The following is a 17051-nucleotide window of genomic DNA, read 5'->3' as shown; positions in this document are numbered from 1 at the left end:
AAAAAATCTTTTCCTGTGGGTAGCTTTACAGGTTAGCTGGTAGATGCAATACTTTGAAATGCTCTTGCATCAAATTTATTAAAAAAAAAATCTTGTCTACTTTTACAGATTAGTCTTCCCTGTTGATATGCTGTCCTTAACAAATTACTCTAATTTGTCTTTTAAAAAAAAGTCCTGTTTTCACATTTTGAGCAACACTGTTTTTCAGCAAGCATTCGTACTCTTCTGTAATTAATAAACAATACAGATGGAAAACTATTTTTTATACTTATATCTATCTTAGGCAGCCCATTTCAACATAAATTGTGAAGCTGCTGCAAAAGCACAAGCCTTGTAGTGGAAAGTGTTCTCTTGATATTCTCCTTTTTCATGCTGTACTATGAAGTAGTTAAGGCCCAGAATATAGGCTATGTATAAATTTGGTTCTAAAACTATTATGAATAGAAGTGATTTCATTTCAGTGAATATTTGGCATAGACCATGCTTTCCACCTTCAGAGGTATGAGATTGCAGTTAGCTTGGACAATGTTTGTGATCTAGGTTAGTAGTGTCCTCATTTTAGAGATTGGGAACCTGAGGCAGAGAACAGTGACTGCCTAAAGACACAAAGGAAATTTGTGTCCAAGCTTGGTTTACAACTCAAGACACCTGGCTCTGTTCTGTATTTAGATTCCACCCCTACCATAATGAAGTTTTGGTTCTGAATTTTAAAATTCCCGTTAGAAAAGCACTATGCCCATTTGTTCTTTAAACAATTTAAAATGGCCATATGAAAGCTCTTGACACTTTAATAAATGATAAACCAATACCATAAAATAGTCATGCAGAAAATAAATGAACACAGCTAGCCAATAACTTAAAATCAAAATGCTCCATCTCCAGGAACAGACCCCTTAACCTCTCTACATGCCTCATCAACTAAATGACTTTAACAGCATGCCTTGATGGTCATTGATTTGGGCTATTTCGGATCAAAGGAGAGAACAAGTTCCAGATTCTCAGGGCTGTCGGCTGCTAGCACCGGCCTCTCTCAAAACAAGGCAGGATCCAACTCAGGTACTTCTGACTGCAACTGCAGTATGGCATACAGGGAGGGGTGATTGTTCTGGCAATCACGGTAGGAGAAATAAACTGATTAGGAGAAACTTAAATGGTGAAAGTAAACAAGACTCTTATAACTGTACAACCACACTCAGGTGCCATCAGTGAAATGTCACGATGTATCGGATATATGTTGGCAACAGGGCAAGGAGAAAATTAAGTTGACTTATTATTACTCCCTAAACTTAAGAAGGAAAACACTGATGCAGAATGCCAGAGCCTGTTTGTTATATGTATAAATAATGGAATAATTTATATCCCTCTATCAATTATAGAGTGAGGGAAAGCCCACTGTATACTTTCCTCTAAGGACAAAAAAAAATTATAGTGTGACTAAAAAAAAAAATCACTCATCTGTAAAGAGTTAACTTGTGCCTTTCCCAGAGCAAAAACAATTTCACCTACTTAAAAACAAAGTACACATTTTTTGCTGTTTATCCTTTATGCTGCAGGGGAATATTTAGGAAGGCTAATATCTTCTCAGGTATTTGATTACTTTTGTAGGTGGTAGTGTTAAATGTAGCTAGTTTTGTGGAAGATTATGTTTGTAAACAGTGATTCTGCTTTAATTTTGTAAAAGATTCAATGAGTGGTTATTGGTATGCAATTCAACTCCTGTTCACTATGAAACCGAGTACTAAAGATGAGTAAGATCTTATGTCTTACCTACTCTATCTACGTAAAAGTAGAGTTTCACTTAGAGACAGGAAAAAGTTCTCTTTTGCATTGATTGGGGACAATTATTTGAATCCAAGGTGGTTGTCACTGCATATACATGGTTGAATCTAGCCACAGCTGTCCTTTCCTTCAGAGCTACTTCTTTCAAACAGATACTGCTAACTGCACTCTTAATTTTTAATTTATTTCTTAACTAAATGTTCTGGAAGACCAAAAGTGTTCTACAAGTGCAAGTCAGGTGCATTGAATGGTTTTGTAATGGAATAATTGCTTCTATACAGATATAGCTTGTAGGCAGCTCAAGTTATACACATTTTCAATGCTGCAGAATTATAGAATTCAATTGTCCGTTGATTAAGTCTCCATAGTAGATCCTGGCATCAGTTGCATTAAATTAATTATCAATTGACAGCTAACAAATGCTTCTGCTACAACCATATGAAAATATTTCACTTTTCTAAATATCTTTATTAATAGGGAAGAGCTGGGTACTGCTAAGTACCTCTTAGTATACATCATACATGAAACTACCTAAACTTTACAAATAGGAAATAGCAAAGTTGTCCTTAAGTTGTTACTTAGGTGTCAAGTGTTGTGCTTCTAATAATGCAAATATTCTGAAGAATATTTGAAAGCTTTCCCCTGCCAGGAGGGCTGCAGGCTGTAAAGAGCCAGTCACTTACAAAAATAAGTATAGGGCTATGTTAGAAAATGTGAACATTTCCATTGAATCTACCAAAGACAGCACAGGCTAAATTCCTGGTTATCTTCAAGCTACTCCCTCCTTACTAAGAAAATTTGGACACAGCTATCAAGCCAGATTTAAAATTAATTTGACTGAGAAGTTCCCTATCTAATTTACCATTGCTTTCAGTAGAGATGTTGCTCTTGACCTTTCTATTCCTCTCCCTTACCTACTTGATTTTACAACTAGGTGGTCAGTTTACTGCTGTAATTTGCTGCTAATGCATGTTATTTTGTTGTACTTAAACAGAACAGTCCAGTGCATTGGACAGCTGCTATAGCTTGTTTAATGTGCTATGCCAAGTGTTAAGTGCAAAAAAAGGGAGAGAAGACCTCTTTCTTAAAAGCTAAAGCAGACACATGTCTACAGCTGCCTGGACTGCAGTCTGTCTTGCAGATGCTTTTTTTACTGTTAAGCATGTACAGTTCAGCTTTATAGTAAATGACATGTAATATTGAAATTTTCAGCACCTGGTTGATAAAATATTACGTTTCCAGAAATCAGTCAAATGACTCAGTACAAATTTATATTGTTTTGCTCTGAAGGTCTCTCAACCCAGATATGAATTTTATTTTTAGGGTTGAGGAGCTTTATTTGGGCAGGAAAAAAGAAAGATCAAAGGGGGGAAAAAAACAAAAAACCCTCCCAGGCAGCCGTGTTCTTTATCTGTTCACACTACTGCAATAAAACTATTACTTGCATCGTGCTTCCAGCTTGATATTAATTCTGTGATTGTGCAGCAAGGTGAGGGAATTTCTTTTGTAAAAGGAGCTGTTTCTTTTTTTCTAAGCTTTTCATCCTTGCTTGTTTTTTCAAGTGTTGTTCTATTCGGAGTCTGTAATGAAGAAAAATAAGCATTACTTGTTAAATTTCATTATAGCCCAACATGTTTCTCCCAGTCATATCACTTATGCCTAAAGTTTGAAGATTTTTTTGTATCACTTGATTGAATTTCCTAAGACTTTCAAACTGGGCAATTAGTTTAATTTGGCAAGCTGACTTCTATTAACAAGAGTTCACTTAACCTTGGAGACTCAAGTGCAGCAATCAACATCATGAATTTATATCAGAGGCTTGTGCTGGCTTCAAGACCTGGGCCCAGTAATACTGGTAACAGTTGCTATGATGGGCAGAAGCAGAAACTGAAGAGGAGAAAGGGCCCCTACTTTATATTAGCAATAATGCACTAGGCCAGTTCCCCACTGTTCCAAGTTTTATGAACACACACCTTTTATTCACAGGGAAAGGGCAGTTCTGCCATGGCTCCAACATGAGAAGTATATTTCATGCAAATTGTATCCTTAAATGCTTGACAGTAATACAAGTTACAAGCTGCCTGGCATACCTATGAAGTATAAATGTCTGAAGTGAACAAATTAAGAGGGCAGCAATGAAAAATAAAAGGAGAAAATAGGCTCCTGGGGGAAATATCTGAAGTTGTTTTTAGTTTAGAGAAGATGTTTCTCCAGTTAATCACCACTCTGAACCAGGAAACAGAAATCATGATTAAGAGATCATGGGTCACTTGCTGGAGGATTCTCTGCATCTTGAGCTCTTCAAACCACAATCTGAGGACTTCAATAACTCAGACATAGGTTAGGGGTTTGTTGTTGAAGTGGATGGGTGAGATTCTGTGGCCTGCACTGTGCAGGACGTCAGACTAGATGATCATAATGGTCCCTTCTGACCTTAAAGTCTATGAGTCTATACCAGTTGCTGACAATGGTTTTCAGTAACTGGTGCCCCTGAACTGCTAGTGGAAATAGAACAGTTTAACACTAGTGCAGAACTCATCTCTTAATCAGGATTTCTGTAACAGTGCTCAAGACAGTTTTGTCCCATCTTCACTAGCAGATGAGCAGTTTAACAGGCGTACTGGGGGCTACTGCTGACAACACTGAGTTTTCCAGTGTAAACAGGTCTTGAGTGGAAGACTCTAGAGGGGCAACAAGATGCATGATGGATTCCTACATGTGAATTTTAGAATTGTACCAATAATTCTTTACTGCTCCTTTGACTCTTGTCCTCTAGCAGAAAATTAGAGAGACATCCAAACCACCAGGTCTCTGCTGTCATGCACTGGGATCTCTCCAAACATGCTTTTCAATGCAAAATTAAGGGGAAGTGCCAGCATGGATTTGTAGGAGAAAGTTAGTAAATTTAGTCAACTGGAGTACATTCCCTGCACAGTGTTTAATAATGAAACAATGGACATAACTGGTTTATTTCAAACAAGCATTTGATACTGTAAATACAACAGATTAACAGTTCAAAATGAAGTAGCAACAGTGAAAGGAGTTAAAAGTTGTTGCCAGTAGAAATATAGTCCCAGGGTAAGCAGGAACTGGATTAAGTTGCTTTGTGGTAGGATGCAATGGGAGATCTTTTCTAGTGACTAGACTGGAGGATGTTTAGATAGATACTAGCAAAGCCAGAGAAGAGGCACCTAGAGTAGTCCAGACAGGAGGATTATCAAGGTATGTACAATGGATAGCGTAGTCAAGACAGAATTTTGTACAGGAAGTGAAAGGTTTTAGCAATAGCCTGAATGCAAAAGAGAAGTCCAGGGACACTGAGATTGACAGGTTCGTGCATGGGAAGGACCACAGAATTGACCATGAGAAAGAAATGAGGCCATAGCTCAGGTGCAGAGGAAGTTCAGTCTTTGCTATCCTGAGTTTGTCAGACAGTTGCAAGCTTGACTAGAGGGGCAGCGATTGGGATGGAGATATCATCAGGCTGAGTGAGAAGAGAAGGGACCAAGAATGGAACTCTGGAATAATGTTAAGAGTGAAAAGGAGAGGAGATGAAGCCACCAAGGGAGATGCTGAAGAACTAGTCAAGCAAGGAGTCATGAAAGTATAGAGGAGAGAAGTGAGGACGAGGGGTAGGTGACAGTGGCAAAAGGAGCAGAAAAATAGGATGGATTCAAGCCCTTGTAATACATGGTGAGAAAGAGGCCACTGGTTACGTTAATGAGCAATAACAGTATTAACTTTCACTGCTTTTAGCAGAAATATTCAGCAATTGTAGGTACAGTAGCACAGTTTTTTTCCTCCACTTTGAATCCTACTGGTAAACAAGTGTGTGGTGTGTGTGTGTGTGGGGGGGTGTTAATAGGAGAAAATATCTTTGTTGCTTTGCACATAAAATAACTTGGGAGTACAGAAAAGTTTTGCAGGTGGATAAATTTGACTGAAAATGGGACCAGAAAAGAGTAGAGCAAGCTGCAATTCAGAATGACTGATAGATGAGGCTTATAAATGGCTAAATAGCCCATGCAGCTCAATCTGCAGAAGTATAACAAGGAAAAACATTTTGTAATCTACATGCAAACAATACTAATTACAGATGAGTGTGAGACATAGGAGTGATTATGCATCAGAACCATCTGCATAATATCTGGCAGCAGTAAAAAAGCAAATGATCTCGGGATTTTACCAGAGATGCTGAGCATAATTAAGCAGCTGGTGTTGTGGAACTGTTAGGCAGATCGTAATAAATAAGGTAACATTCAGAATATTATATGCAATTCTGGGTCAGCAGGGTATGCTGAGATGAGAAGGTGCCATTGAAATCAACCAAAATACCATACAACTTAGTTTGTATGAAAGAAGCTGCACAAAATTTCAAAGTGATCAGATTATAGGTTATGGTTATACAAACTGGCCAGACTAAAGTTTATTAGGAGACTAGAGGAATGCTCTTAACAATTTTATCATAATTAATATGGATAGCATCAAATGTAGGGCAGGTGCTTTGTGCAAATCATTGTCTTTGGAATTCTAACACTGCGTGAAACTATAAATTAGAATGCAGGCAGGGTTGACTCATTCCTTCATCTTTCCAAAAGAAGCAAGCTCGCGTTCCATCCAGTACGCTTTGTGGGCGATCTTTGAAATTGGTCTTATCATTGCTCTGTGTATATTAAAGAGCCAGGGCACTTTCAAAAGAATAAAGATTTGCCCTGGTATACATGGCTCAGATTTTACCGTCACACAGTTAGTGTGCTACACACCAACCCTGGAAGGGATTCATTCATATTATTGGTAAGGTCCTTTGGGACTAAAAGTGCTCTGTAAAATATTACCAGCAGTGTTTCTTTAAGCAAAGTCAGACCCAGGAGATAAATAGTGACAACTTCAAAGAAGCTGGGATACAGCACAAGACACCATGTCAACAGTTACTCAGCTGTACCCAGAACCAATTATATACTAGGAATGTGACTTAATGGCTTTGTTCATAGAACTGGGACCTCTTACAGATGTGCTTAGCTTTAAACAGATAAGTAATCCCACTGGTTTCAAGGAGACTACGCACACGCCTAAAGTTAAGCATGCAGGATCAAGGTCAAACAGTTTTTGTTCAGTGTCACCTCTTCTCCATCCTGTAAAGGAAAAAAACAATCTACAAGCTAGAAAAAGCAATAAGACTGTTTTACAAGGTGGGAAGAGCTAGACTAGTACACAACAAACAGGGTCAGATAATTTTCTTTTCCATTTCAAATTACCTGATGAAATGTTTCACATGTGGCAAGTAGAAGAATTTCCTCCTGTTGTATTTTTTGTTCAGGTACCAAGGTATTGGCCACTCTTTGGAATTGTACCTGTCAATGACATACAAATTGGTTACAGTATTATCCAGAATTTAGATTGCTGCATCTCAGTTAATGCATTGTAACTAAGCTGCTCTTTTTTGTTCCAGGGGGCAGGTACTGTGGTCTAGTCCAGGGGTTCTTAACCTTTTTCTTTGAGGCCCCCCCAACATGCTAGAAAAACTCCACAGCAGCGGGGGGTGTCTTAAGGCTCTAGACTTCAGCCGCTGGGCATGGGGGAGCTTGGGGCACCAGGGCCCTGCCCCATGGGGTGCCGGGTGGCACTCCATAAGCATAGTTTGACTTCCATTTTAGGGAGTCAGCTCTGCACAGCAGAGCCCAGGGAGGGAGCATCACCTCCACTCACTGACTCACCTCAGCACGCCACCCAGCTATCTGGGTTGCAGGGGAGGGGTGTGCAACCAAAAATTATAACTAAAAGAAGGTGGGGGGGATCAGCTCAAAAAGTCTGAAAACTGCTCAGGGTGTAGGGAGGGGGTAGCTAGGGGGTGTGCGCAGGCAGGAGGGAGGGATAGCTCAGGGTGCAGGGAAAGGAGTAGCAAGAAGCTATGTGCCGGGTAAGGCCCCACCACTGCAGTCACTGCTCCCTGAGGCCTCTGCCAGCCCTGTAGCTGGGTCTCCCTGCCCAGGCAGTTCTTACAGACTGTGCGAGTAGTCAAAAGGGGCTGGGAGCTGAGGACCAGCTGCCCTGCATACTGCGCTGCCTGGCTGTGGCTCCCGACCTGGCAGGCAGTAGCGTAGCTGGGGGGAAGTGATTAAAAAAAAAAAAAAAAAGGCGCCACCCGCTGCAGTGCTTTTATTTTACTCACCCAGCGGCGCTCCAGGTCTCTGGTGGCAGAACCTTCACTTGCTCTGGGTCTTCGATGGCGGGACCTTCAGTGCCACCGAAGACACCCGGAGCGAGTGAAGGGCCCGCCACCAAAGACCCGGAGCACCACTGGGTGACTAAAAGTGCCGCAGCGGGTGGCGCCCTTTTTTTTTTTATTGCTCCCCCTGTTCCCTGCACCTGGCTACACCACTGCTGGCAGGGGGCAGGCCTTGGTGGTGGGTGTGGAGGGCGTGGGTGGGTGGAGATGTCCGTGGGGCTGCCTCACACTGGTTAAGGCACTGCAATTTGAGGAGTGAGGGGGACAACACCCCTCCGTGCCCTCCTCCAACTCCACCCAGCCTTTCTACCCCATGGGATGCTGGGGCTCACAGACCCCTGAAACCGGCTTGTGGCCCTGCAGGGGTCCGCACCCCCCCAGTTGAGAACTGCTGGTCTAGTCAGTAGCCCACAGGACTGGTAATTGGGGTTCTCATCCCAGCTTGTTGGTTGACCTTGGACAAGTCACTTAAGCCTCTCTAACTCAGTTTTCACCTCTGTAAAACGTGGATAACATTTATCCATTTCTATGTATGCCTTGAGCCCATGAAATGGAAGGCACCGTATAAATGCAAAGAATCAGTATTCAAGTTTCAAAATGTTACCTTTCAAAAACAAACACCCCCACAAAAATTCCATAGCAAGTCTGTTTGCAATTTTAGATAAATCAATTGGAGTATGGTGTCCAAGCACTTTAAAAGAAAGCTGCAGCAGGAGCAAAAGGGTTAAATAACACAACTAAACTTCTTTTGTTAAAATACCAATGTTGCACAGGGATGCATCAGACACAATACAGCTTGCAGGAGTGGAAGAGAATTTTGCTCCATATATCTAGTACAATACAAGTTTAAGCACAATGATTAATGTACTCAGTAGTCTACCAAACAGCCATAGAAATGATAAATGAGTCCAATATTCAATATTCACTGCTGTATTCTCTCCACGTGAGTTTCCCTTTCTTTCTCCATCTCCTCCACACTCCTGTCACTCCAGTGTAGAATACAGAAACTGTTCCTCAAAATGCTATTACAGTGAAGGTAAAATTCTGACCCTATTAAAATTAGTGGCAGTTTTGCCATTGACTTCAATAGGGCCAGGATTTCACCCTGAATCTAAGTTTACTGGAGTTTATTGAATATAGTCAACTTTAATTTACAGAGATTACAAACAACAATTTAGAATACCTGTCAACGACGATAGGAGATCCTAAATCCATCTACATGTAGTCTCGTCTACACTGTAAGTCAGGGATCGGCAACCTTTGCCAGGCTGGTTTGTTTACCTGCCACATCCGCGGTGGGTTCAGCTGATCGCAGCTCCCACTGGCTGCAGTTCACTGTTTCAGGCCAATGGGGGCTGCGGGAAGCAGCATGGGCCAAGGCTTTTCCTGACAGGTTGTGTGCCAAAGGTTGCCGATCCCTGCTGTAAGTCCTATAGTTTTTGGAAGACCAGGTTATGTAGTTGCCCCTGAACACTAGGGTGGCCACTGGCCAGGTGCGAGTTTTCACCTGGAAAGTCTGGTCAAAAAGGAGACCTTACATTTTCTGGTTACTAAGGCAGGAGTGGGGAGGCAGAGCAGGGGAGCACGACAGGGGAAGAGGAGTGAATGAGGGGCAGAGCCTCAGGGGCAGGGGACGTTCCCATGCTCCTGCTGGAATGTCCGGTTTTTAAAGAATACAAAATTGGCAACCCTACTCAATACAGTGGTCTTGCAATGCAGCTGAGAAAAGTCCAAGTCTATAGCACAACGTGGAAACATTTTGAACTCATCGACACAGAAAGACTGAACCATATTTCAACCACATCAAGGGACTACCATGTTGTAACCAGGTCCCCCAATACTGTAAAACTTTGAATCTAAATGGGAACAAGTTCTATTTGCTGTTTATCTGGTGATTTATCCATGGAATTGCAAGAGAGTGGTTACTACCACCTCGGCCCAGCTAACTGCTTAGCAAAGTTGCCAGTGATGAAACACATCCCCAAAGTTATTAATGTTGTTTAATAAATTCTGCTTTTCTCTTCTAGATGGTAGATATATCTTGCTCTTGATAAAGTTAAAAAGATGCTTTTTCCACAATAGACATGTTATCTGACTCTTTTTCTGTAAGGTGTTTCTGTTTTTGATAGCACTGATACTGCCTACAGCTCTGCACATATAGAACAATAATCCTCTTTCCCATACCAGTAAGTGCGTCCTAAAAAGTCATTTCTCCACTCGCCAGGTCGTGGGTTTTCATGGCCTGTTTGTAACAGCCGCAGAGCAACTTCTCTTTCTTTAATAACTAAGTCTATTCTTCCCATAGACTTTTCCACCTGAAAACAGAATAACCATTTCAACATCAGAGGGGTAGCTGTGTTACTCTGGATCTGTAAAAGCAGCAAAGAGTCTTGTGGCACCTTATAGACTAACAGATGTATTGGAGCATGAGCTTTCGTGGGTGAATACCCACTTCGTCGGATGCATGAAGCCACAATGCTGGCTATTGATCTGTGCTTAAAATAAGGATCTTTTAGTTAAGGTGGCAGCCGGCTAAGGCTCAATCCAGACAATGAGTTGATGCTGGTAGGTTGTGGAAAACAACTGGAAATATGCAGATTTTATCTGCATTTCTGACAGACTTCATAGGAGTGGTTTGTCATGCTGGTTGGCAACTTGGGGTCTCAGTTCCCATTAGATGATCAGAGATCAGCAATGGCCAAACTATAACATTTGACCAGAAGCTTCTCAATACTTTTCCAGCTAAAAACCTTGTTACCATGATTCATGTGTGAGTAGATGAAGTCCGCAAAGTTAAGCCAGGGAGAGAAATGAGTAGGCAAACAAGGTCAGAAAACTGACAGCAAATGTTAGAGAAGGAGACACTGAAAGAGGGTCAGAGAAATGTGAAAAAACCAAGAGGTCACAGGTTCGTAGAAGACTGGGGAAGATAGAGAACGAAGGAGTTGAAGGCAGCAGAAAGTTCAAGGATAAGAATATGGGCGGGCTGCAACTTGGGCCAGGAAAAGATACCAGAAATGACTGTGAAATCAGTTTCAGTGGAATGAAAGAGGTGATTTAATATGAATTTGATTTAACATAGAATTGCAGGAGTGGAAGGGACCTTGAGAGGTCATCTAGTCCAGTCCCCTGCACTCATGGCAGGACTAAGTATTATCTAGACCATCCTTGACAGGTGTTTGTCTAACCTGATCTTAAAAAACTCCAATGATGGAGATTCCACATCCTCCCTAAGCAATTTATTCCAGTGCTTCACCACCTTGACAATTAGGAAGTATAGGAAGTGAGAAGGGCTTTGGAACAATGTAACTTTTACATTGCTACCCTATGCAAAATGAATCCAGGATCATTAGTCTGGGAACTGTCTTTTACAGGTTTGAAACATTGCACCTTTCACACACAGTTTACCTGCAGTGATGTTTTTAGCTTATATGAAAAAGTTACCTTTTCTAATCGTTCCGGACTTGGCATAGGTAAACTTTGTCGCTTTGCTTCTTGCTCTAGAGTTAAAAGCATGTTTTTCTCTTTCAGCAGGACATACCTGAATCAAAGAACGTAATAGTACAATAAGGTCAGAAATTAGATTTAAGTTTTAGTAGTAACATGTTTGTAAATTATTCACTTAAATAGTGATTCTCAATCGCTGGGATTACACAATTTTGTGTCTGGTACTCTGGGCTTCCAATGTCAAGTTAAAAAAGCTGTTTTTTTGTTTAATTCCTTGCCTATGCTACTTAAGTTGTAGTTTTAAAGATCTTGCAATTCTAACAATCTGATTTACTTTTAACAGGGCTTTTTCCTCTGTGATTTCACAGCACTTTACAAAGGATGGGTAAACACCATTATTTCCTGTTTTACAGTTTGAGAAACTGAGGGACACAGGACTAAAGTCATTTATCCCAAGCTCACATAGTCAATGGCAAAGGTGGGAATTAGAATCCCATGTGTCTTAACCCCTAGTCCCATCCTCTGTCCATGAGACCACACATTTTTATATAAACCTTTTAAAGAACATCCTTAACTGATGGGCCAAGTTGGACTGTTCTGCACTGGAGCCCAATTCACCACTTCTTCCTGCAATACACTGTACACACTCTACCAGAATTAGAGTCCCAGTACAGGTTAGAGTGTGCACAACTGAGTGGGAGACTGACTAATACAGCCATGTCTTTCATATGAAAACTGGCACAAGTGCCCCCAAAGGATAGGAAACACTGCACTAAAACACTTACCAAAGTTTGTGCAAATCTTCGTTACTCTTGTTTCTTAGGTGTTTTGCATGCCACTCATCCCCTGTAAAAACAACAGCAACAAAAAACAGTGATTTCATCTAAACACGATCCATTTTCTGAAAAAATATTTCCACCTGCACACCATGTTGATTCCCTGGAAAGAATGTCAAATTACAATCACCAATTTTTGAAGGTTTTTCCTTGTAGATGACATTGAAATACTGACCTGACCCACCCTGCTTAGAAAACAAGACCATATTCAAATATGAAAGAAACTGTGTACTGTTCCCTAATATTTGTAGGGGGAGTTCAGAGCCAGGGACAGTTGTAGGCAGAAGCAGGCAGGCAGGGAGGGAGGGAAAGGGGGTGGGGAGAGAAGAGAAAAGTAGCTTTATTTGAATAAGGAAAACAGTATTATCCCTGAAGTTCCTTGTTCAGTGTTAGAAGTGCAACCCTTTCTGTGATCTCTTGTCACATGACAATATGGTGATTGTCTACTCTGCGCTGGTTAGGCCTCAACTGGAGTATTGTGTCCAGTTCTGGGCACCGCATTTCAAGAAAGATGTGGAGAAATTGGAGAGGGTCCTGAGAAGAGGAACAAGAATGATTAAAGGTCTTGAGAACATGACCTATGAAGGAAGGCTGAAAGAATTGGGTTTATTTAGTTTGGAAAAGAGAAGACTGAGAGGGGACATGATAGCAGTTTTCAGGTATCTAAAAGGGTGTCATCAGGAGGAGGGAGAAAACTTGTTCACCTTAGCCTCTAATGATAGAACAAGAAGCAATGGGCTTAAACTGCAGCAAGGGAGATTTAGGTTGGACATTAGGAAAAAGTTCCTAACTGTCAGGGTAGTTAAACACTGGAATAAATTGCCTAGGGAGGTTGTGGAATCTCCATCTCTGGAGATATTTAAGAGTAGGTTAGATAAATGTCTATCAGGGATGGTCTAGACAGTATTTGGTCCTGCCATGAGGGCAGGGGACTGGACTCGATGACCTCTCAAGGTCCCTTCCAGTCCTAGAGTCTATGAATCTATGGCTAAAGACTATATGCTGGGCTATAGGGTTTAGACATTTTGCCTCTGCTCTGCATGATAAATATTCCACTTGTATTAACACAGGATTAAAATATAAAAGCAAATGAATATACAAGATGTGACATGACATATTGCCACTAAATACCCTCTAAAATCCTGCATATTAATTTGCATATTTTTAACAGCAGAAGTATATCAAAGACACCAAATCCAAAAGGTTAAAAATAACTCACCAGATTTAACTACAGTTTCTCCCCAGTTTTTTGGGTCATCAAAAAACTCCTCCAGTCCTTTCCGTGACAAAGTAGTATGGAGAAGCTTACACTGATAGAGGGGCTCTACTTTAGTACTGCTCTTATTGAGCAGGTTCAAGGTTAATCTGCAACAAAGGTAAGAAAAATATATATTTGATTAGGGGGAAAAAAGGAATCTGCTAAATATGAACTTTACCCTCCTTTCTATTTTCATGGACACCTTCCTATTCTGATTGTAACAAGTTTTCTATTTGCCGATTCTCCAACACTACAAGTTGCAGAGTCCACTGGAGAGAGCGTCAAAAGACATGGGTTCAATTCCTAGCTCTGTCAATGTCAGACACATCATCTCTATTTTCATTTCTCCTCTCAATCTTTGTGTGTCTTGTTCTCATTTGCTTATAAGCTTCCTGAGCAAGGGATTGTCTCTTATTATGTGTTTGAGTAGTGCTGAGCACAAAGAGGTCCTGATCATGGTTGAGACTTCTAGGCAGTACTATGAAAAAAATAAGTAGTAACTGGTAAAAACAGCATTTATGAAAAAAGAATGACACGCAGAAACAAGTACTGCATTTCATAACACTAATACTATGTGCAGGAAGACATCATTATTACAAAAAATGCCAAAGGACCTTTAATATCCACATGTAGCTTTTGTCTTTAAGGTATCATCTGTGGAAAACTCTAATATTAATTTGGAAATAACTAACTACTTCAAACTCTGTCAAGAACCTATTTTTCAAGGGACTATAGCTACTCCAAACCTAATGTTTAGACCAGAGATTCTCAAACTGTGGTCCATGAGCTCCATTCAGGTGGTCCATGGATAGTTCCCTCTAAGGTGTGCGCCTGGGTGGCCGTACACAAGAGAATGAAGGGCCGCCCACCTAATTAGTGGAGTTGCGCAGGCATGGCTCCACTAATTAGGTACCTGGACCCTGGAGAAGGGGCACATATAAGGTGAGGTGGTGGCCTTGGGGGGAATAAGGGGTAGATGGAAGGGGACAGTGGGGCAAGAAGAGGGGGTGGGGGGAATTTGCGACATGCAGGGCTGCAGTGGCCAGAGAAAGAGGCAACTCTTCCCAGCTCCAGAGCTGTGGCTGTCAACGAAAGACGGCTCTCCCTCCCAACCTCAGCTCTGTGGCAGGGAAGAGACACCTCCCCCTTTCCAGCCCCAGCTTGGGGGCTGCTGCAGTGGGGGAGAGAGGGAGACACCCCCCCTCCTTCTCAGCCCCAGCTCAGGGGCTGCTGCAGTGGGGGAGAGAGGGAGACACCCCCCTCCTTCTCAGCCCCAGCTCGGGGGCTGCTGCAGTGGGGGAGAGAGGGAGAGACCCCCCTCCTTCTCAGCCCCAGCTCGGGGGCTGCTGCAGTGGGAGAGAGAGGGAGAGATCCCCCCTCCTTTCCAGCCCAGGGGCTGCCGTGGCGAGGAAGAGAGGACACATCCATCACATTAGAAAGATAAGACTACTGATACTAAAATATGAGTTGTTTGCTTTCATTTGGAGAACAAAACACCCTTAATAATAATTTTTTTTATATAGCGGTTCAATCCAAAGTGCTTTACAATAGTTAGCTAATGGTACAAACAAAATTTGGAAAGATCATTAAGTGGTCTGCCGGGACTCTCAGCAATTTTCAAGCAGTCCACGGGAAAAAAAACTTTGAAAACCACTGGTTTAGACTATCAAGTTATCCTTTTCATAGTGACTAAATTTCATTATGCCCTAAACGGATAGAGAGGCCTGTGTAAAATGAGTTGGTTATATGTGTAGTTCTACTGAGCAAGTTCCATCACAGCTGGCACTCTTGTTGGCACTCTCAGCAGCAACTGTGGTAAAGAAACCAGACCTTTCTGATTTTATTGGCTGAACAATAAAGCAATGCCTCTGGCTACTAGCATGGAGAAAATGTTTGTTACAAACTTCATTATCCTGAAATGCAAGCTTTTAATTTACATGCCAAAATGTGCACTGGCCTGCAAAACTCCAAACTGGCAGACATCAATAGCAAGTCAGGGAGTCCCATATATTGACGGATTAATTTCTTTAGCCTGTAGTTTTTTCAAGATTTGTTATTTCTGACGTCAGTTTACAATAATAAAGAGAACATCTATTTTGTGTGGGATGGAAGTAAATGCGGGTCAAAAAATTAATGTAATCCCTTTTGGCAAGGTACAGCTGAGACATATTCCACAGTTTTCTGTAGCGTAACTCTGATTCCATTACAACCAGCTGTATTAAAATCTAAATGTGTAATTTAAATACATTGTTTTGAGATATGGATGAATGTTACTCAGATATTAATCTCTGTGAAATCTCACTAATACCAATCTGGGTTTAGTCAGAACTTCATCCTTCTAAAGAGAGGGACAAATCACCTGAAAGAATGAATGCATACGTAGTTTTGCTTTCTGTGTGTGGATATTAAAGACTGTATAAGTTATTACTCAAGCGAAGGACTTTGCCCAATGGCAGTTTCACACTTGATTGTCCCCAGGAGGGGAATGAATTTCGTTAGCACTGGGTGAAACTATTCCTTCATTACATAGCTAATAAACTAGATGTTGAAATATTATGGGGATAGGCACTTTAAGGACCTGAACAGGATTACTGAGGGACAATCTTCACTCATTAATATATTTTGCTTTCTGTCACCAACTCTCTATATAACGTTTTTCATGAGTAACGTACTCAAATGCATGGATGCTAAATATCTAAACTATATTCTTAAATTCACTCATCTAAATTCAGGTTATTGCTGATTATGCACCATATGTAAATTATGACTTTAAAAACAAACTTAGTATTTGTGAATAATCTAAGATGTACACTCTCTTCTCAATCTATGTATTATATAACTTTTTTAACATTAGCTTTAATAAAAATGTTAATGCTCTTTGTACACAAACACAGACTTCAGATTTTGCTGTTATTTTGACAGTGGTTGTAGAGACAGTGGCATTAGGAGCTGGGTTCTAGTTGGGATGAAGCGCCCCAGCGCGGCTAGGCTCACCCCACCGCCGGGGCACTAATCCCAGGCCCTGCAGGCTCCGCTGGCAGAACATCGCTAGCAGGCTACATCGGAAAGGCCCAGGTCTACCACAAAGCGGGGCTATTTCGAACGAACACACTGGCCCAACGGGCTCTTCAGCCTACCAAAGGCCAATGGCCCCTTCCCTCAGCCCTTCAACGGCCAGGCCCTCAGCCGCCCCAACCATACAATGCACGGGCCGGGCCCACCCAACTCAACAGCCCAAGACACCCGCCCAACGCAGCCCCCCTGCCGCGGCCGGGGGGTCACCACATGCTCCACATCCCCTTCCCAGGTCACCTCCTCTGCCCCGCCCCACGGGAACCAGCTACCCCGCTCAACGGGCCCCTACCCGGAAAGGCAGACGCCTGGCGGGGCCTGTAAGACTCCCGAGACCCTCACGGCGCTGAAGAAGCGCCGGCAAAGGGCAGCCGCCATGATACGCACAATGCCTTGCGCCACCGGCCACTTCCGGCTGGGAGACCGGAAGGAG

General features: G+C 41.9%; 1 protein-coding gene across 1 annotated transcript; it reads right to left on the bottom strand.

Moving 5' to 3' along the window:
• Positions 1-2226: 2226 nt before the first annotated feature.
• MRPL47 (mitochondrial ribosomal protein L47) lies at positions 2227-17039 on the bottom strand. The gene is made up of 7 exons (XM_032783766.2): positions 16911-17039; positions 13508-13653; positions 12238-12298; positions 11450-11546; positions 10190-10320; positions 7035-7130; positions 2227-3359 (listed from the first exon to the last, which is right to left on the bottom strand). The coding sequence occupies exons 1-7, from the start codon at positions 16994-16996 to the stop codon at positions 3245-3247; spliced, it is 732 nt and encodes a 243-aa protein (XP_032639657.1). The 5' UTR covers positions 16997-17039; the 3' UTR covers positions 2227-3244.
• Positions 17040-17051: the final 12 nt, after the last annotated feature.

The sequence above is a fragment of the Chelonoidis abingdonii genome, chromosome 8 (genome assembly GCF_003597395.2).
Source record: "Chelonoidis abingdonii isolate Lonesome George chromosome 8, CheloAbing_2.0, whole genome shotgun sequence".
NCBI lineage: Eukaryota > Metazoa > Chordata > Testudines > Testudinidae > Chelonoidis > Chelonoidis abingdonii.
This window is presented reverse-complemented; position numbering and strand designations above follow the sequence as displayed.